Source organism: Aquarana catesbeiana, linkage group LG11 (assembly GCF_042186555.1).
Source record: "Aquarana catesbeiana isolate 2022-GZ linkage group LG11, ASM4218655v1, whole genome shotgun sequence".
Classification (NCBI taxonomy): Eukaryota; Metazoa; Chordata; class Amphibia; order Anura; family Ranidae; genus Aquarana; species Aquarana catesbeiana.
Window position 1 is genome coordinate 184,569,223 of NC_133334.1, and position 22,842 is coordinate 184,592,064.

The window sequence follows — 22,842 nt, forward strand, 5'->3', positions numbered from 1 at the left end:
TTTCGTGAACCATTCGGCGAAACGTTCCACAAAGTAATAGCACACCATTCGGGAACAATCCGCACGTTTCGGTATATTACTTGTCTATGTAGTGTAAAAACTGTGGGAGGAGTTAGGGTGGTAAATTTGGCTATAATAATAAGAATAATATATATGTGAGATAACAGTAAGTGGTCTTGCTATGCAAGAACACTTAATAAGAAGAACTAGAAAAGCTACAATTTCTGGGGAAATTGTGAAAAGTGTTCTTGCCTCTACAACTGGAGTGGGCGGAGTAACTGGGTGGTTTAGCTTGAGTAAGTGTTGTGTGGTTGGAGTGGCTGGAGTTACTGTGAAAAGTGTTAAAAAGCTTAATATTTTAAAAAGTATAAATAGTAGTAAAAAAGTTGAAGAAGTCCCATCATTAGCTGAAAGAACTGAACATTTTTTCAAAAATTATGAATTTTTTTTCAAAAATGAAATTTTTTTTTCAAAAATATTTTTTTTTTTCAAAAATATTTTTTTTTTTTCAAAATAGAATTTTTTTTTTCAAAAATGATTTTTTTTTTCAAAAATGAATTTTTTTTTTCAAAAATGAATTAATTTTTTTTTTCAAAAATGATTTTTTTTTTTTTTCAAAAATAATTTTTTTTTTTTTTAAAAATGAATTTTATTTTTCAAAAATGATTTTTTTTTTTTCAAAAATATATTTTTTTTTCATGGGGCGCTCATAATGTTTTGGCTGATCATGGGGTGGTCATAATGTTTTGGCTGATCATGGGGTTGTCAGCTTTTGTCTCCCCCCACTCTAGTTTTGAACATTTCACCATTCATTCCTATGGGACCAATTTCGCCGCAAAAACAACGATATTTCGTGAACCATTCGGCGAAACGTTCCACAAAGTAATAGCACACCAATTAAATGACATTAAAAGACCGGATTCACACTGGTATTTTTCAGCTTTTCACAAAGTTCCAGAAGGTAATAGCACACCAATTAAATGACATTGAACATTTCGCCATTCATTCCTATGGGACCAATTTTCCGCAAAAACTACGATATTTCGTAAAAAATTCGGCAAAACGTTCCACAAAGTAATAGCACACCAATCGGGAACAATCCGCACCTTCGGTATATTACTGTCTATGTAGTTTAAAAGATGTAGGAGGAGTTAGGGTGGTATGATCATGGGGTTGTCAGCTTTTGTCACCTCCCACTCTAGTTTTAAACATTTCGCCATTCATTTCTATGGGACCAATTTCACCGCAAAAACGACGATATTTCGTGAACCATTCGGCGAAAAGTTTCTCAAAGTAATAGCACACCAATTAAATTGACATTGATTCCGGATTCACACTGGTATTTTTCAGCTTTTCACAAAGTAATAGCATACCAATTAAATGACATTGAACATTTCGCCATTCATTCCTATGGGACTAATTTTGCCGCAAAAACTACGATATTTCCTGATAAATTTGGCAAAACGTGCCACAAAGTAATAGCACACCAATCGGGAACAATCCGCACGTTTTGGTATATTACTTGTCTATGTAGTGTAAAAACTGTGGGAGGAGTTAGGCCCCTTTCACACTGAGGCGTTGCAAAACCGCGGTAAAAACGATGAGCGTTATTACCGCGTTTTTACCGCATTAGCGTTAAAAATAGCGCTAACGCCCATGCGTTTTTGTAGCGTTTTTGTAGCGTTCGCGTCAGCAAACAACCCGTCCCCCTTACATCACATTCCTGTGCACTTCCTGTGTTTTCGTCAGAGAAGAAATAGTGAGAAGATGGAGTTCCATGAGCTGCTGTTGTTATTTGTGCTATATGTTTGGGAACATATTCTCCAACAACAGAGACCACGTCGCGTTTGGGTTCATCCCATCACCCAAATGCACTCTGAGAGAGGACAATTTGTGCTGCTCTATCGTGACCTGAGAGAGCACCCTGATAAATTCCGAAAGTACACTCGGATGAGCATTGCAACGTAAGTATATCCTAGTTCACCCCTCCAAGTCCCAAACCCCCAACCATAACCTTAATCCCACCCCACCTAGTCCCAAACCCCCAACCATAACCTTAATCCCACCCCTCCTAGTCCCAAACCCCCAACCATAACCTTAATCCCACCCCTCCTAGTCCCAAACCCCCAACCATAACCTTAATCCCACCCCACCTAGTCCCAAACCCCCAATCCTAACCTTAATCCCACCCCTTCTAGTCCCTAACCCCCAATCCTAACCCTAATCCCACCCCTCCTAGTCCCAAACCCCCAATCCTAACCTTAATCCCACCCCACCTAGTCCCAAACCCCCAATCCTAACCTTAATCCCATCCCTCCTAGTCCCAAACCCCCAACCATAACCTTAATCCCACCCCTCCTAGTCCCAACCCCCCAATCCTAACCTTAATCCCACCCCACCTAGTCCCAAACCCCCAATCCTAACCTTAATCCCACCCCACCTAGTCCCAAACCCCCAATCCTAACCTTAATCCCACCCCTCCTAGTCCCAAACCCCCAACCATAACCTTAATCCCACCCCTCCTAGTCCCAAACCCCCAACCATAACCTTAATCCCACCCTTCCTAGTCCCAAACCCCCAATCCTAACCTTAATCCCACCCCACCTAGTCCCAAACCCCCAATCCTAACCTTAATCCCACCCCTCCTAGTCCCAAACCCCCAACCATAACCTTAATCCCACCCCTCCTAGTCCCTAACCCCCAATCCTAACCCTAATCCCACCCCTCCTAGTCCCAAACCCCCAACCATAACCTTAATCCCACCCCTCCTAGTCCCTAACCCCCAATCCTAACCCTAATCCCACCCCTCCTAGTCCCAAACCCCCAACCATAACCTTAAGCCCACCCCTCCTAGTCCCAAACCCCCAACCATAACCTTAATCCCACTCCACATAGTCCCAAACCCCCAATCCTAACCTTAATCCCACCCCACCTAGTCCCAAACCCCCAATCCTAACCTTAATCCCACGCTTCCAATGTCCCAAACTCCAAATAACAATGTCACAAACTCCTACTAACTGTGATTTATAGCAACAAATGTTATTCTTTCCATAGCTTTGACTATCTTCTTGATTTGCTGACACCTGTGTTGTTGAGAAGGGATACTAATTGCAGAGTTGCAATATCACCATGCGAACGCTTAATTATAACGCTGAGGTAAGCTATGTTATGATTCCATGCATTTATTCTTAAACCATAATTAAACCACGGATTGCCATAATGAAGATATTGTTGTGGGTTTTCTGAGGTTTGGGTATTTGATTTTTGTTGAAAGGATTTTATAACTTTCATGAGCTCAATGCGGAGATCACATTGGTATTCCTGTTTCACCAGTGCAATCTGAGGAATTAAACTTTTCGTGAAAGCTGAGATTTTGTTGTTTTCCGTTTTTTGGCTGTCAATAAGATTTCTGACCACATCGATAACTTCCTGTATTTTCTGGGGTTTTTTAGATTTTGATTTTGACGTTGATTTTCGTGGTGGCTCCAATGGTGTTTCTCTGATATCCTCCTCATCATTTTCCTCTTCTGTAACGTGTGGTTCTATGGTTGTGTTTTCCGGAGTAAGCTCCTCTGCCTCACTTTCACTGTTAATATTGCTTTCTGTTCTGATTAAAATATACATGATTAGACAGTGCTACGTGATTATTGCTATTATTTCTATACAATGCCTTTATGAAAAATGTTACTACTTACTGTCTGTCCTGCATCACTGGTTTTAAGAATTCTAATTCATAGTAGTGACAGTACATTCTCCCATGTTTCCCGCTGGATCCACTTCTGATCTGTTGTTGTCTGGTTAATTCTCTTTTAAAGTTGTCTCTCAATGTTTTCCATCGCTGCTTGATCATTTTTACTGAAAGATAAATTAAATTTTTATATTTTACAGATATCTTGCAACCGGAAACACATATTCATCGCTGCAATATGAATTTCGCATTGGGATATCAACCATAAGCGAAATTGTGAAGCAAACATGTGATGCAATCTGGGATCTGCGAAGTACAGTCATGCCAATTCCAAACAAGGCTAAATGGGAAGATGTTGCACAGCGATTTTTGAACAAGACCAATTTTCCAAACTGTTTAGGAGCTATTGATGGAAAGCATATTAGGCTAATAAAACCATGTCATAGTGGAAGCCAGTACTACAATTATAAAAAGTATTTTTCTGTTGTTTTAATGGCAGTTGTCCATGCTGACTATAAATTTATTTATGTTGATATTGGATCATTTGGCAGCAAAGCAGTGTCAGCTGTTTTCCAGCATAGTAAATTTGGAAAACGTCTTGCCTGTTATCAATTTGATTTACCAGATAACCGACCACTGCCCGGAACAGAGGGACCCGAAATGCCATTTGTGTTTGTAGCCGACAATGCTTTCGCTATTCACGAACATGTCATGAAACCTTATTTGCTGAGAAATCTAGACACACGAAAGAGGATCTTCAATTACAGGCTGTGTCGGGCACGTAGACTTGTAGAATGCGCTTTCGGTATACTGGCGAATAAGTGGCAAATATTTCTTAAACCAATAAACCTTAATGTTGAAAACGCATGTAAGGTTATTAAGGCTGCGTGTATACTACATAATGTGGTGAGAGAGAGAGAGATGGAGTAAATTTTGAGGATACTCTGTCACACAATATCGAACCTGCCGATTTTCTGCATGTAGGTGGACCAATAGTGGGATTCACAATTAGAGAGGCTTTTGCTGACTATTTTATGAGTCCGGCTGGTGCACTGAGTTGGCAAGAAAACATGATCTAAACCTTCAATGTATTCCGACTAAATACTTTGATGTATGTTTATTAAGCCATGTATCTATTTGCTTCTGTTACATGTTATAACAAATTAAATTGTTCATATATTTCGCGAATCAATAATAAAATTACTACATTACATAATAAAGTTATGTGCCATATTTCATAACGAGATTAAAGTCACTTGTACAATGCTGGGATTAGGTAGGTGATTGGGACTAGGAGGGGTGGGATTAGGGTTAGGATTGGTGGTTAGGGACCAGGAGGGGAAGGATTAGGGTTGGGATTGGGGGTTAGGGACTAGGAGGGGTGGGATTAAGGTTATGGTTGGGGGTTTGGGACTAGGAGGGGTGGGATTAGGGTTAGGATTGGGGGTTAGGGACTAGGAGGGGTGGGATTAAGGTTATGGTTGGGGGTTTGGGACTAGGAGGGGTGGGATTAAGGTTATGGTTGGGGGTTTGGGACTAGGAGGGGTGGGATTAAGGTTGGGGGTTAGGGATTAGGAGGGGTGGGATTAGGGTTAGGATTGGGGGTTAGGGACTAGGAGGGGTGGGATTAAGGTTATGGTTGGGGTTTCGGACTAGGAGGGGTGGGATTAAGGTTATGGTTGGGGGTTAGGGATTAGGAGGGGTGGGATTAGGGTTAGGATTGGGGGTTAGGGACTAGGAGGGGTGGGATTAAGGTTATGGTTGGGGGTTTGGGACTAGGAGGGGTGGGATTAAGGTTAGGATTGGGGGTTTGGGACTAGGTGGGGTGGGATTAAGGTTAGGATTGGGGGTTTGGGACTAGGAGGGGTGGGATTAAGGTTATGGTTGGGGGTTTGGGACTAGGAGGGGTGGGATTAAGGTTAGGATTGGGGGTTTAGGACTAGGTGGGGTGGGATTAAGGTTATGGTTGGGGGTTTGGGACTAGGAGGGGTGGGATTATGGTTAGGATTGGGGGTTTGGGAATAGGAGTGGTGGGATTAGGGTTAGGATTGGGGGTTTGGGACTTGGAGGGGTGGGATTGCCCTTTCACAATGGGGCGGTTTGCAGGCGTTATTGCGCTAAAATTACCGCCTGCAAACGACCCAAAAAAGCAGCTTCTGTTTGTTCAGTGTGAAAGCCCGAGGGCTTTCACACTGAAGTGGTGCGCTGGCAGGAGATGAAAAAGATTCCTGCAAGCCGCATTTTTGGAGCGGTGATATTCACCGCTCCTACACCACTCCTGCCCATTGAAATCAATGGGGCATCGCGGCTATACCATGGCAATACCGCGGCTATAGCCGCGCTATGCGTGCGGTTTTAACCCTTTTTCGGCCGCCAGCAGGGGGTAAAACCGCACTGCTAGCGGCCGAATACCGCCGCAAAAACCACGGTAAAACAGCGCTAAAAATAGCGCTAAAAATAGCGCTGTTTTACCGCCGACGCCCCCACCGCCCCAGTGTGAAAGGGGCCGGGGGTTTGGGACCACAGATACATGGAACAGGGTAAAGAATACCGGCATTGGGAAAAGGAACTAGATTGGAATTTCTGCTTACATTTCTCAGCTTTTAGGTTTCTTGAAAGTGAATTCCAGTTTATAATGTGTAGGTCTGCAACAGCATTCCATCCAGCACTTTTCTTCAATCTGTTGGAGTACCAGCTATGTTTTTTGTCCCACAGCTCTGGGTGCCTCCGGATTGTGTCTATAAACTCTTCTGGATCTCCACTGCCAGAGGGTCTTTCTGCTCTGACTGTTTCAGCTGGCTGCATCTCAGATTCCTCTTCCATTTTGCTCTGTCTCTGTCTGGTCTCCTCTCCCCTAAAACAACAGGATTTCCTGGTTTCCCAGCATACTCCACTTTACTGCGGTCATGTGACCTTCCCCACAGCTTTTGGATAGTTTTCAAGCGTTTTTACAGCGGTATTACCGCGGTTATACCGTGGTTTGCCATTAATTTCAATTGGCATAGGCGTTTTTACAGCGTTTTTACAGCGCTATTTTATGCGCCCCGAAGATGCTCCAAAAAAGCTGTAAACAGGATTTTTTCCAACGCACAGCCAGCGCAACGCCTCAGTGTGAAAGGGTACACTGAGATACATGGGGGGCGTTTTAAATGCGGTTTTTAGGCGGTAATTTTAGCGCTAAAACGCTGCAAAAACGCCTCAGTGTGAAAGGGGCCTTAGGGTGGTACATTTGGCTATAATAACTAGAAAAGCTACAATTTATGGGGAAATTGTGAAAAGTGTTCTTGCCTCTACAACTGGAGTTGGCGGAGTAACTGGGTGGGGTGGAGTGGCTTGAGTAACTGTTAAAAGTGTTAAAAAGCTTAATATTTTAAAAAGTATAAATAGTAGTAAAAAAGTTAAAGTCCCATCATTAGCTGAAAGAGCTGAACATTTTTTTCAAAAGTTTTTTTTTTTCAAAAATGAATTATTTTTTTTCAAAAATGATTTTTTTTTTCACAAATGATTTTTTTTTTTAAAAATGAAATTTTTTTTTTCAAAAATATATATATTTTTTTTTCAAAAATATTTTTTTTTTATGGGGCGGTCATAATGTTTTGGCTGATCATGGGGTGGTCATAATGTTTTGGCTGATCATGGGGTTGTCAGCTTTTGTCACCTCCCACTCTAGTTTTGAACATTTCGCCATTCATTCCTATGGGACCAATTTCGCCGCAAAAACGACGATATTTCATGGACCATTCGGCGAAACGTTACACAAAGTAATAGCACACCAATCGGGAACAATCCGCACGTTTCGGTATATTACTTGTCTCTGTAGTGTAAAAACTGTGGGAGGAGTCTACAAGCATTATCAAGTCTAGCAGATGAAGGTATGACCACATGCATTTGGGGTGTCTCAGCATCTTGTGTTTACAACCACTGTTTCCTAGCAACGCTCATGCCCTGTTTATGCTTCACAAATACTGCTCAATACACAATACACAGGACCATGATAGCTGTAGTAACTGTGCAATAATTCAAATGGCCGTATTATAAAAACTATAAATCCTACAGCGAAGATCTTTATATTGTGAGAATCACAAGACCCCGACCTAGATTTTGATACATAGTATGTCTCTGAAATATTAAAATTGAAGGCACGGTCGCATTTTAGAAATTGCCCTTCAAATTTGAAGGGGCTAGAGTGTAGTTTCAATGAATGTCAATGGACGGCGTGAGTTGCAAACAAATGGTCATATTGTGAAAACTATTAGGACTATGGCTTAGCCGTGGACATGTTTAGTGGCAGCAGGGATAGCTGAACGTTTTGATATACGATTTGTGTAGGTGGGCTTTAAAATGAGGGAGTGGCGGCAGTTTAGAAATCATGTTCTGATTTTTCAGCTTTTGTCAGCTCCCACTCTAGTTTCCCCATTCATTCCTATGGGACCAATTTCGCCGCAAAAACGACAATATTTCGGGAACCATTCAGCGAAACGTTGCACAAAGTAATAGCACACCATTCGGGAACAATCCGCACGTTTCGGTATATTACTTGTCCATGTAGTGTAAAAACTGTGGGAGGAGTTAGGGTGGTAAATTTGGCTATAATAATAATAATAACTAGAAAAGGTACAATTTCTGGGGAAATTGTGAAAGTGTTCTTGCCTCTACAACTGGAGTGGGCGGAGTAACTGGGTGGGGTGGAGTGGCTTGAGTAACTGTGAAAAGTGTTAAAAAGCTTAATATTTTAAAAAGTATAAATAGTAGTAAAAAAGTTCCATCATTCGCTGAAAGAGCTGAACATTTTTTTCAAAAGTAATTTTTTTTTTTCAAAAATGAATTTTTTTTATTCAAAAATGATTTTTTTTTCTTCAAAAATGAATTTTTTTTTCTTCAAAAATGAATTTTTTTTTTCAAAAGTAATTTTTTTTTTCAAAGGTAATTTTTTTTTTTCAAAAATGAATTTTTTTATTTCAAAAATAATTTTTTTTTCGAAATTATTTTTTTTTTAAAAGTAATTTTTTTTTCAAAAATATTTTTTTTTTTTTTCAAAAATATTTTTTTTTTTCAAAAATGATTTTTTTTTTTTTTCAAAAATTATTTTTTTATTTTTTTCAAAAATTATTTTTTTTTTTCAAAAATATTTTTTTTTTTACATGGGGCGGTCATAATGTTTTGGCTGATCATGGGGTGGTCATAATGTTTTGGCTGATCATGGGGTTGTCAGCTTTTGTCACCTCCCACTCTAGTTTTGAACATTTCGCCATTCATTCCTATGGGACCAATTTCGCCGCAAAAACGTCATTTCGTGGACCATTCGGCGAAACATTCCACAAAGTAATAACACACCAATCGGGAACAATCCGCTCGTTTCGGTATATTACTTGTCTCTGTAGTGTAAAAACTGTGGGAGGAGTCTACAAGCATTATCAAGTCTAGCAGATGAAGTCACATGCATTTGGGGTGTCTCAGCATCTTGTGTTTACAACCACTGTTTCCTAGCAACGCTCATGCCCTGTTTATGCTTCCCAAATACTACTTCATCAAAACTGCCCCATCAGAATTACCCCATCAAAACTGCCCCATCATATTCCTCTATTATAAATCAGTACATGGTGTGTCTGTCCTCTCCCCCGGGCTCTGTAATCAGAGCTGAGATGCTCCAGCCACCTCCCCCCATGTGTATAACAGAAGCTTTGGTAACCATGGCAACAAAACAAACACTAACAGTACACTCTGATTAATGGCTAAAATTTCCTGAAATGACCTCTAAACAAATGGCCGTATTTTAAAAACTATACATCCTACAGCGAAGATCTTTATATTGTGAGAATCACAAGACCCAGACCTAGATTTTGATACATAGTATGTCTCTGAAATATTAAAAATGAAGGCACAGTCGCAGTTTAGAAATTGCCCTTCAAATTTGAAGGGGCTAGAGTGTAGTTTCAATGAATGTCAATGGACGGTGTGAGTTGCAAACAAATGGTCATATTGTGAAAACTATCAGGACTATGGCTTAGCCGTGGACATGTTTAGTGGCAGCAGGGATAGCTGAACGTTTTGATATAAGATTTGTGTAGGTGGGCTTGAAAATGAGGGAGTGGCGGCAGTTTAGAAATCATGTTCTGATTTTCCAGCTTTTGTCATCTCCCACTCTAGTTTCCCCATTCATTCCTATGGGACCAATTTCGCCGCAAAAACGACGATATTTCGTGAACCATTCGGCGAAACGTTCCACAAAGTAATAGCACACCATTCGGGAACAATCCGCACGTTTCGGTATATTACTTGTCTATGTAGTGTAAAAACTGTGGGAGGAGTTAGGGTGGTAAATTTGGCTATAATAATAAGAATAATATATATGTAAGATAACAGTAAGTGGTCTTGCTATGCAAGAACACTTAACTAGAAAAGGTACAATTTCTAGGGAAATTGTGAAAAGTGTTCTTGCCTCTACAACTGGAGTGGGCGGAGAAACTGGGTGGAGTGGCTTGAGTAACTGTTGTGTGGTTGGAGTGGCTGGAGTAACTGTGAAAAGTGTTAAAAAGCTTAATATTTTAAAAAGTATAAATAGTAGTAAAAAAGTTGAAGTCTCATCATTAGCTGAAAGAGTTGAACATTTTTTTCAAAAATTATGATTTTTTTTTCAAAAATTATGAATTTTTTTTTCAAAAATGATTTTTTTTTTTTCAAAAATAATTTTTTTTTTTTCAAAAATATTTTTTTTTTTCAAAAATGATTTTATTTTATTTTTTCAAAAATGATTTTATTTTTTTTTTCAAAAATGATTTCTTTTTCACATGGGGCGGTCATAATGTTTTGGCTGATCATGGGGTGGTCATAATGTTTTGGCTGATCATGGGGTTGTCAGCTTTTGTAACCTCCCACTCTAGTTTTGAACATTTCGCCATTCATTCCTATGGGACCAATTTTGCCGCAAAAACGACGATATTTCGTGGACCATTCGGCGAAACGTTCCACAAAGTAATAGCACACCAATCGGGAACAATCCGCACGTTTCGGTATATTACTTGTCTCTGTAGTGTAAAAACTGTGGGAGGAGTCTACAAGTATTATCAAGTCTAGCAGATGAAGTCACATGCATTTGGGGTGTCTCAGCATCTTGTGTTTACAACCACTGTTTCCTAGCAACGCTCATGCCCTGTTTATGCTTCACAAATACTGCTCAATACACAATAGACAGGATAATGATAGATTTAACAACTGTGCAGTAATTCAAATGGCCGTATTTTAAAAACTATACATCCTACAGCGAAGATCTTTATATTGTGAGAATCACAAGACCCAGACCTAGATTTTGATACATAGTATGTCTCTGAAATATTAAAATTGAAGGCACGGTCGCAGTTTAGAAATTGCCCTTCAAATTTGAAGGGGTTAGAGTGTAGTTTCAATGAATGTCAATGGACGGTGTGAGTTGCAAACAAATGGTCATATTGTGAAAACTATCAGGACTATGGCTTAGCTGTGGACATGTTTAGTGGCAGCAGGGATAGCTGAACGTTTTGATATAAGATTTGTGTATGTGGGCTTGAAAATGAGGGAGTGGCGGCAGTTTAGAAATCATGTTCTGATTTTTCAGCTTTTGTCACCTCCCACTCTACTTTCCCTATTCATTCCTATGGGACCAATTTCGCCGCAAAAACGACGATATTTCGTGAACCATTCGGCGAAACGTTCCACAAAATAATAGCACACCATTCGGGAATAATCCGCACGTTTCGGTATATTACTTGTCTATGTAGTGCAAAAACTGTGGGAGGAGTTAGGGTGGTAAATTTGGCTATAATAATAATAAGAAGAACTAGAAAAGCTACAATTTTTGGGGAAATTGTGAAAAGTGTTCTTGCCTCTACAACTGGAGTGGGCGGAGTAACTGGGTGGAGTGGCTTGAGTAACTGTGAAAAGCGTTAAAAAGCTTAATATTTTAAAAAGTATAAATAGTAGTAAAAAAGTTGAAATCCCATCACTAGCTGAAAGAGCTGAACATTTTTTTCAAAAGTTTTTTTTTTCAAAAATGATTTTTTTTTTTTTTTTAAACGAAATTTTTTTTTCAAAAATATTTTTTTTTTCAAAAACTGCCATCAAAACTGCCCCATCAGAATTGTCCCATCAAAACTGCCCCATCATATTGCTACCATCAAAACTGCCCCATCAGATTGCCCCATCAAAACTGCCCCATCAGAATTGCCCCATCAAAACTGCCCTATCATATTGCCACCATCAAAACTGCCCCATCAGAATTGCCCTATCAAAACAGCCCCATCATATTGCCACCATCAAAACTGCCCCATCAGAATTGCCCCATCATATTGCCACCATCAAAACTGCCCCATCATAATTGCCCCACCAAAACTGCCCCATCATATTGCCACCATCAAAACTGCCCCATCATAATTGCCCCATCAGAATTGCCCTATCAAAACTGCCCCATCATATTCCTCCCCCGGGCTCTGTAATCAGAGCTGAGATGCTCCAGCCACCTCCCCCCTGTGTATAACAGAAGCTTTGGTAACCATGGCAACAAAACAAACACAGTACACTCTGATTAATGGCTAAAATTTCCTGAAATGACCTCTAAACAAAAAGCTTTTTCCCAAAAACTATAAATCCTACAGCGAAGATCTTTATATTGTGAGAATCACAAGACCCAGACCTAGATTTTGATGTATAGTATGTCTCTGAAATATAAAAAATTGAAGGCACGGTCGCAGTTTAGAAATTGCCCTTCAAATTTGAAGGGGCTAGAGTGTAGTTTCAATGAATGTCAATGGACGGTGTGAGTTGTAAACAAATGGTCATATTGTAAAAACTATCAGGACTATGGCTTAGCCGTGGACATGTTTAGTGGCAGCAGGGATAGCTGAACGTTTTGATATAAGATTTGTGTAGGTGGGCTTGAAAATGAGGGAGTGGAGGCAGTTGAGAAATCATGTTCTGATTTTTCAGCTTTTGTCACCTCCCACTCTAGTTTCCCCATTCATTCCTATGGGACCAATTTCGCCGCAAAAACGATGATATTTCGTGAACCATTCGGCGAAACGTTCCACAAAGTAATAGCACACCATTCGGGAACAATCCGCACGTTTCGGTATATTACTTGTCTATGTAGTGGAAAAACTGTGGGAGGAGTTAGGGTGGTAAATTTGGCTATAATAATAATAATAACTAGAAAATGCATTTCCTGGGGAAAATGCGTGGGAATGCTGAATAGCTAAATTGCTAAAATGGCCGCCATCAAAACTGCCCCATCATACTGCCATCAAAACTGCCCCATCATACTGCCATCAAAACTGCCCCATCAGAATTGCCCCATCAAAATTGTCCCCATTAAAACTGCCCCATCATATTGCCACCATCAAAACTGCCCCATCGAATTGCCCCATCAAAACTGCCCCATCAAAATTGTCCCCATTAAAACTGCCCCATCATATTGCCACCATCAAAACTGCCCCATCAGAATTGCCCCATCATATTACCACCATCAAAACTGCCCCATCATATTGCCACCATCAAAACTGCCCCCATCATATTGCCACCATCAAAACTGCCCCACTAGAATTGCCCCATCAAAATTGTCCCCATCAAAACTGCCCCATCAGAATTGCCCCATCAAAACTAAAAGTAATTTTTTTTTTTCAAAAGCAATTTTTTTTTTTCAAAAGTAATTTTTTTTTTCAAAAGTAATTTTTTTTTTTCAAAAATGATTTTTTTTTTTTCAAAAATAATTTTTTTTTTTTTCAAAAATATTTTTTTTTTTTCAAAAATGTTTTTTTTTTTTTCAAAAATATATTTTTTTTTTCAAAAATAATTGCTGAATAGCTAAATTGCTAAAACGACCGCCATCAAAACTGCCCCATCATACTGCCATCAAAACTGCCCCATCAAAATTGTCCCCATTAAAACTGCCCCATCATATTGCCACCATCAAAAATGCCCCCATCAAAACTGCCCCATCATATTGCCACCTTTAAAACTGCTCCATAAAAATTGTCCCCATCAAAACTGCCCCATCATATTGCCACCATCAAAACTGCCCCATCAGAATTGCCCCATCAAAACTGCCCCATCATCATTGCCACCATCAAAACTGCCACATCAGAGTTACCCCATCAAAACTGCCCCATCATATTCCTCTATTATAAATCAGTACATGGTGTGTCTGTCCCCTCCCCCGGGCTCTGTAATCAGAGCTGAGATGCTCCAGCCACCTCCCCCCCTGTGTATAACAGAAGCTTTGGTAACCATGGCAACAAAACAAACACAGTACACTCTGATTAATGGCTAAAATTTCCTGAAATGACCTCTAAACAAAAAGCTTTTTCTCAAAAACTGTAAAAGATATCAAACTGAAAAGATATAGCCAGATAGCTGAATATTTTGTGAACATTTTAAAGTCTGTTTGGTGTCTCTAGGTGAAAGTATGAAGGAGCTGAAACTTTTGGGAGCGGAAGAAGAATTTAAGGATTTCAAGCATGCTCCCATTGACTTCAATGTTAAAAAAAGTGTTAAAAAGCTTAATATTTTAAAAAGTATAAATGGTAGAAAAAAAGTTGAAAAAGAGCACACCTCAGCTAAGAGAGACGAACATTTTAATAGTTGAATGGTTTTAATAGCTGAAAGTATGCAGAAGTTACGCAGAACCAAAAAACGTACGGAATAAAATTAAAATTAAAATTAAAAATAAATAAAATTGAATAACAATAGTGGGACTGCTAAAGCAGTCCCACTAACTAGAAAATTCATTTCCTGGGGAAAATGCGTGGGAATGCTGAATAGCTAAATTGCTAAAACGGCCGCCATCAAGACTGCCCCATCATACAGCCATCAAAACTGCCCCATCAGAATTGCCCCATCAAAATTGTCCCCATTAAAACTGCCCCATCATATTGCCACCATCAAAACTGCCCCATCAGAATTGCTCCATCAAAATTGTCCCATCATATTGCCACCATCAATATTGCCCCATCAAAACTGCCCCATCATATTGCCACCATCAAAACTGCCCCATCAGAATTTCCCCATCATATTACCACCATCAAAACTGCCCCATCATATTGCCACCATCAAAACTGCCCCCATCATATTGCCATCAAAACTGCCCCATTAAAATTGCCCCATCAAAATTGTCCCCATCAAAACTGCCCCATCATATTGCCACCATCAAAACTGCCCCATCAGAATTGCCCCATCAGAACTGCCCCATCATATTGCCACCATCAAAACTGCCCCCATCAAAACTGCCCCATCAGAATTGCCCTATCAAAACTGCCCCATCATATTGCCACCATCAAAACTGCCCCATCAGAATTGCCCCATCAAAACTGCCCCATCATATTGCCACCATCAAAACTGCCCCATCAGAATTGCCCCATCAAAACTGCCCCATCATATTGCCACCATCAAAACTGCCCCATCAGAATTGCCCCATCAAAACTGCCCCGTCATATTGCCACCATCAAAACTGCCCCATCAGAATTGCCCCATCAAAACTGCCCCCATCATATTGCCCCCATCAAAACTGCCCCCATCAAAACTGCCCCATCATATTGCCACCATCAAAACTGCCCCATCAGAATTGCCCCATTAAAACTGCCCCATCATATTCCTCTATTATAAATCAGTACATGGTGTGTCTGTCCCCTCCCCCGGGCTCTGTAATCAGAGCTGAGATGCTCCAGCCACCTCCCCCCTGTGTATAACAGAAGCTTTGGTAACCATGGCAACAAAACAAACACAGTACACTCTGATTAATGGCTAAAATTTCCTGAAATGACCTCTAAACAAAAAGCTTTTTCTCAAAAACTGTAAAAGATATCAAACTGAAAAGATATAGCCAGATAGCTGAATATTTTGTGAACATTTTAAAGTTTGTTTGGTGTCTCTAGGTGAAAGTATGAAGGAGCTGAAACTTTTGGGAGCGGAAGAAGAATTTAAGGATTTCAAGCATGCTCCCATTGACTTCAATGTTAAAAAAAAGTGTTAAAAAGCTTAATATTTTAAAAAGTATAAATGGTAGAAAAAAAGTTGAAAAAGAGCACACATCAGCTAAAAGAGACGAACATTTTAATAGTTTAATGGTTTTAATAGCTGAAAGTATGCAGAAGTTACGCATAACCAAAAAACGTACGGAATAAAATTATTAAAATTATTAAAAATAAATAAAATCGAATAACAATAGTGGGACTGCTAAAGCAGTCCCACTAATAATATATATGTGAGATAACAGTAAGTGGTCTTGCTATGCAAGAACACTTAATAAGAATAATATATATGTGAGATAACAGTAAATGGTCTTGCTATGCAAGAACACTTAATAAGAATAACTAGAAAAGCTACAATTTCTGGGGAAATTGTGAAAAGTGTTCTTGCTTCTACAACTGGAGTAGGCCGAGTAATTGGGTGGAGTGGAGTGGCTTGAGTAACTGTGGAAAGTGTTAAAAAGCTTAATATTTTAAAAAGTATAAATAGTAGTAAAACAGTTGAAGTCCCATCATTAGCTGAAAGAGCTGAACATTTTTTCAAAAATGAATTTTTTTTCAAAAATGATTTTTTTTTTTTCAAAAATGATTTTTTTAAATGATTTTCTTTTAAATGATTTTTTTTTTTCAAAAATGATTTTTTTTCAAAAATTATTTTTATTTTTTCAAAAATATTTTTTTTTTCAAAAATAATTTTTTTTTCTTAATAATATTTTTTTTTTTCAAAATTTTTTTTTTTTTCAAAAATATTTTTTTTTTTCAAAAATAATTTTTTTTTTCAAAAATATTTTTTTTTTCATGGGGCGGTCATAATGTTTTGGCTGATCATGGGGTGGTCATAATATTTTGGCTAATCATGGGGTTGTCAGCTTTTGTCACCTCCCACTCTAGTTTTGAACATTTCGCCATTCATTCCTATGGGACCAATTTCGTCGCAAAAACGACGATATTTCGTGAACCATTCGGCGAAACGTTCCAAAAGGTAATAGCACACCAATTAAATGACATTGAACATTTCGCCATTCATTCCTATGGGACCAATATTGAAGCAAAAACGACAATATTTCGTGAACCATGCGGCGAAAAAAGTTCCACAAAGTAATAGCTCACCAATTAAATGACATTGAACATTTCGCCATTCAATCCTATGGGACCAATTTCGCCGCAAAAACGACGATATTTCGTGAACCACAAAGTAATAGCACACCAATCGGGAACAATCCGCACGTTTGGGTATATTTCTTGTCTATGTAGTGTAAAAACTGTGGGAGGAGTCTACAAGCATTATCAAGTCTAGCAGATGAAGTCACATGCATTAGGGGTGTCTCAGCATCTTGTGTTTACAACCACTGTTTTCTAGCAACGCTCATGCCCTGTTTATGCTTCACAAATACTGCTCAATACACAATAGATAGGCTAATGATAGATTTAACAACTGTGCAGTAATTCAAATGGCCGTATTTTAAAAACTATACATCCTACAGCGAAGATCTTTATATTGTGAGAATCACAAGACCCAGACCTAGATTTTGATGTATATTATGTCTCTGAAATATTAAAAATGGAGGCACGGTCGCAGTTTAGAAATTGCCCTTCAAATTTGAAGGGGCTAGGGTGTAGTTTCAATGAATGTCAATTGGACGGCGTGAGTTGCAAACAAATGGTCATATTGTGAAAACTATCAGGACTATGGCTTAGCCGTGGACATGTTTAGTGGCAGCAGGGATAGCTGAACGTTTTGATATAAGATTTGTTTAGGTGGGCTTGAAAATGAGGGAGTGGTGGCAGTTTAGAAATCATGTTCTGATTTTTCAGCTTTTGTCACCTCCCACGCTAAGCTTCCCCATTCATTCCTATGGGACCAATTTCGCCGCAAAAACGACGATATTTCGTGAACCATTCAGCGAAACATTCCACAAAATAATAGCACACCATTCGGGAACAATCTGCACGTTTCGGTATATTACTTGTCTATGTAGTGTAAAAATTGTGGGAGGAGTTAGGGTGGTAAATTTGGCTATAATAATAATAAGAACTAGAAAAGGTACAATTTCTGGGGAAATTGTGAAAGTGTTCTTGCCTCTACAACTGGAGTGGGCGGAGTAACTGGGTGGGGTGGAGTGGCTTGAGTAACTGTGAAAAGTGTTAAAAAGCTTAATATTTTAAAAAGTATAAATAGTAGTAAAAAAGTTCCATCATTCGCTGAAAGAGCTGAACATTTTTTTGAAAAGTAATTTTTTTTTTCAAAAATGAATTTTTTTTAATCAAAAATGATTTTTTTTTCTTCAAAAATGATTTTTTTTTTCAAAAGTAATTTTTTTTTTCAAAGGTAATTTTTTTTTTCAAAAATGAATTTTTTTATTTCAAAAATAATTTTTTTTTCGAAATTATTATTTTTTTTAAAGTAATTTTTTTTTCAAAAATAATTTTTTTTTTCAAAAATATTTTTTTTTTTCAAATATATTTTTTTTTCAAAAATAATTTTTTTTTAAAAGAAATTTTTTTTTCAAAAATATTTTTTTTTTTCAAAAATAATTTTTTTTTTTTTCAAAAAAATTTTTTTTTTCAAAAATATATATTTTTTTTTTTTTTTCAAAATGATTTTTTTTTTTTCAAAAATTATTTTTTTACTTTTTTCAAAAAATTTTTTTTTTTTTCAAAAATATTTTTTTTTTTACATGGGGCGGTCATAATGTTTTGGCTGATCATGGGGTGGACATAATGTTTTGGCTGATCATGGGGTTGTCAGCTTTTGTCACTTCCCACTCTAGTTTTGAACATTTCGCCATTCATTCCTATGGGACCAATTTCGCCGCAAAAACGTCATTTCGTGGACCATTCGGCAAAACATTCCACAAAGTAATAACACACCAATCGGGAACAATCCGCTCGTTTCGGTATATTATTTGTCTCTGTAGTGTGAAAACTGTGGGAGGAGTCTACAAGCATTATCAAGTCTAGCAGATGAAGTCACATGCATTTGGAGTGTCTCAGCATCTTGTGTTTACAACCACTGTTTCCTAGCAACGCTCATGCCCTGTTTATGCTTCCCAAATACTGCTTCATCAAAACTGCCCCATCAGAATTACCCCATCAAAACTGTCCCATCATATTCCTCTATTATAAATCAGTACATGGTGTGTCTGTCCCCTCCCCCGGGCTCTGTAATCAGAGCTGAGATGCTCCAGCCACCTTCCCCCCCTGTGTATAACAGAAGCTTTGGTAACCATGGCAACAAAACAAACACTAACAGTACACTCTGATTAATGGCTAAAATTTCCTGAAATGACCTCTAAACAAATGGCCGTATTTTAAAAACTATACATCCTACAGCGAAGATCTTTATATTGTGAGAATCACAAGACCCAGACCTAGATTTTGATGTATAGTATGTCTCTGAAATATTAAAAATGAAGGCACAGTCGCAGTTTAGAAATTGCCCTTCAAATTTGGAGGGGGCTAGAGTGTAGTTTCAATGAATGTCAATGGACGGCGTGAGTTGCAAACAAATGGTCATATTGTGAAAACTATCAGGATTATGGCTTAGCCGTGGACATGTTTAGTGGCAGCAGGGATAGCTGAACGTTTTGATATAAGATTTGTGTAGGTGGGCTTGAAAATGAGGGAGTGGCGGCAGTTTAGAAATCATGTTCTGATTTTCCAGCTTTTGTCATCTCCCACTCTAGTTTCCCCATTCATTCCTATGGGACCAATTTCGCCGCAAAAACGACGATATTTCGTGAACCATTCGGCGAAACGTTCCACAAAGTAATAGCACACCATTCGGGAACAATCCGCACGTTTCGGTATATTACTTGTCTATGTAGTGTAAAAACTGTGGGAGGAGTTAGGGTGGTAAATTTGGCTATAATAATAAGAATAATATATATGTGAGATAACAGTAAGTGGTCTTGCTATGCAAGAACACTTAATAACTAGAAAAGGTACAATTTCTGGGGAAATTGTGAAAGTGTTCTTGCCTCTACAACTGGAGTGGGCGGAGTAACTGGGTGGGTTGGAGTGGCTTGAGTAACTGTGAAAAGTGTTAAAAAGCTTAATATTTTAAAAAGTATAAATAGTAGTAAAAAAGTTCCATCATTCGCTGAAAGAGCTGAACATTTTTTTCAAAAGTAATTTTTTTTTTCAAAAATGAATTTTTTTTCTTCAAAAATGATTTTTTTTTTCAAAAGTAATTTTTTTTTTCAAAGGTAATTTTTTTTTTCAAAGGTAATTTTTTTTTTTTCAAAAATAATTTTTTTTTCAAAATTATTATTTTTTTTAAAGTAATTTTTTTTTCAAAAATAATTTTTTTTTTTCAAAAATATTTTTTTTTTTCAAATATATTTTTTTTTCAAAAATAATTTTTTTTTTAAAAGTAATTTTTTTTTCAAAAATATTTTTTTTTTTCAAAAATATTTTTTTTTTTTCAAAAATGATTTTTTTTTTCAAAAATGATTTTTTTACTTTTTTCAAAAATTATTTTTTTTTTTCAAAAATATTTTTTTTTTTTTTACATGGGGCGGTCATAATGTTTTGGCTGATCATGGGGTGGTCATAATGTTTTGGCTGATCATGGGGTTGTCAGCTTTTGTCACTTCCCACTCTAGTTTTGAACATTTCGCCATTCATTCCTATGGGACCAATTTCGCCGCAAAAACGTCATTTCGTGGACCATTCGGCAAAACATTCCACAAAGTAATAACACACCAATCGGGAACAATCCGCTGGTTTCGGTATATTATTTGTCTCTGTAGTGTGAAAACTGTGGGAGGAGTCTACAAGCATTATCAAGTCTAGCAGATGAAGTCACATGCATTTGGGGTGTCTCAGCATCTTGTGTTTACAACCACTGTTTCCTAGCAACGCTCATGCCCTGTTTATGCTTCCCAAATACTGCTTCATCAAAACTGCCCCATCAGAATTACCCCATCAAAACTGCCCCATCATATTCCTCTATTATAAATCAGTACATGGTGTGGCTGTCCCCTCCCCCGGGCTCTGTAATCAGCTGAGATGCTCCAGCCACCTTCCCCCCTGTGTATAACAGAAGCTTTGGTAACCATGGCAACAAAACAAACACTAACAGTACACTCTGATTATTGGCTAAAATTTCCTGAAATGACCTCTAAACAAATGGCCGTATTTTAAAAACTATACATCCTACAGCGAAGATCTTTATATTGTGAGAATCACAAGACCCAGACCTAGATTTTGATGTATAGTATGTCTCCGAAATATTAAAAATGAAGGCACAGTCGCAGTTTAGAAATTGCCCTTCAAATTTGGAGGGGGCTAGAGTGTAGTTTCAATGAATGTCAATGGACGGTGTGAGTTGCAAACAAATGGTCATATTGTGAAAACTATCAGGACTATGGCTTAGCCGTGGACATGTTTAGTGGCAGCAGGGATAGCTGAACGTTTTGATATAAGATTTGTGTAGGTGGGCTTGAAAATGAGGGAGTGGCGGCAGTTTAGAAATCATGTTCTGATTTTCCAGCTTTTGTCATCTCCCACTCTAGTTTCCCCATTCATTCCTATGGGACCAATTTCGCCGCAAAAACGACGATATTTCGTGAACCATTCGGCGAAACGTTCCACAAAGTAATAGCACACCATTCGGGAACAATCTGCACGTTTCGGTATATTACTTGTCTATGTAGTGTAAAAACTGTGGGAGGAGTTAGGGTGGTAAATTTGGCTATAATAATAAGAATAATATATATGTGAGATAACAGTAAGTGGTCTTGCTATGCAAGAACACTTAACTAGAAAAGGTACAATTTCTGGGGAAATTGTGAAAAGTGTTCTTGCCTCTACATCTGGAGTGAGCGGAGTAACTGGGGGGAGTGCCTGGAGTAACTGTTGTGTGGTTGGAGTAACTGTGGAAAGGTTGAACTGGGCAGATGGGCAGAGTAACTGTGTGGAGTGTTTGTAGTGAGTAAAGATAGTAAACATTACACTAACCAATTGATTGATCAAATTTAAAAAGTGCACAAGTGCTAATGATGTAGAAGGTAGAAATATCGGTAAATGACTTTGTCGGACACAGACTTAAGGGTTACCAGGATTTATTCCGCCCCAGCCAAAGCATAGCACCTGACGGACTCGCGTCCCAAAATCAAGTGTGTCAAAAACAGTTTACACAGAGTACATATAATTTCAATATATTGCATCACAAGCGAACTGGCGGTATATTTCCGTTATACATTAACATTAACATTAACATTTTGAACAGTCAACTTTTTTAACTTTTTGGATACAAGGCAATTCATTAAAGCATATACTTTAAACCCTTACAAATTTTCAGTTTCTCTGCAGTTTTGCTCCTTGCTGTTTCTTTGTCTTACTAATCAGCAAGCAGGCTATAGCACAGGAAGGAGAGGGTGAGTGTGATGAGGACAGTGTGATAGGGCGAGCTGACGTGCTGCATCTACCGTCTGTAGGACGGGTGATCGTTTTAGCCAGCCGGCTTCTTATGCTTATTTGAATCTGCTACACTGTAAGTGTTATTTTAATTCTTTTAATAAACCTCAAAACCAGGATTACGCTATGTTGTTTCCCTCTCTTTTCCCGGGGTACCCCTAAATGAGAACAACCCCCCAGCTAGGAGTCTTTTATTAATCTCCATGATAAGAGTGATTTCCTGTGACTTGGTGGACTAGTGGTATCATCACCCTTTGGCTGTATGAAGTGGCATGTCGTTTCCTAGAAGCCCATCCAATGAAAGGCCCTGACCGGGTTAAGGTCGCAAGCCCCCTTGTGCTTGCCGTTTGGTAAGCGCGCATTTTATTTTCAGCTACCACCGTGGTGCGGTGGAGGAATTTTTTCTATTTTACATTTCCTGCTTTAAAAAAATGGGGTCTGAGCCTATGTATTTTCACAACATTTATTTGGACTTTATTCACTGTGTTAGGACTGTCCAGTGAACACTTATTGATTTAGGTTTCAAGAACTGTGTTAGTTATTTAATTTGGGTTCTAACCAATTAGTCCTATTCAACACTGGTACTAGTATTTACTCCTATTTACAGCGCTGCTATATTTGTTATATTGTTGTATTAGTGTGTGTATCTCACATAGAGTGGCTGCTTTTGTTATTATGTAGTTTTTTTTAATTTTTTTTCACTAAGTTATTTTCATCACTATTTTGGTTATCCCCTATTTG

General features: G+C 38.3%; 1 protein-coding gene across 5 annotated transcripts in view; it reads right to left on the reverse strand.

The window, feature by feature from the left end:
* Nucleotides 1-3,045: 3,045 nt before the first annotated feature.
* The window catches only part of NFATC3 (nuclear factor of activated T cells 3), a 1,265,763-nt gene continuing 1,245,966 nt past the window's right edge, over nt 3,046-22,842 (reverse strand). For all 5 annotated transcript variants that reach the window (XM_073605111.1, XM_073605108.1, XM_073605107.1 and 2 more), the window contains 2 exons: nt 3,696-3,855; nt 3,046-3,607 (listed from right to left, as the gene is read on the reverse strand). In XM_073605111.1, coding sequence (XP_073461212.1) covers nt 3,061-3,607; nt 3,696-3,855 — 707 coding nt within the window. In that variant the 3' untranslated portion in view covers nt 3,046-3,060. The remainder of the gene's footprint in view (nt 3,608-3,695; nt 3,856-22,842) is intronic.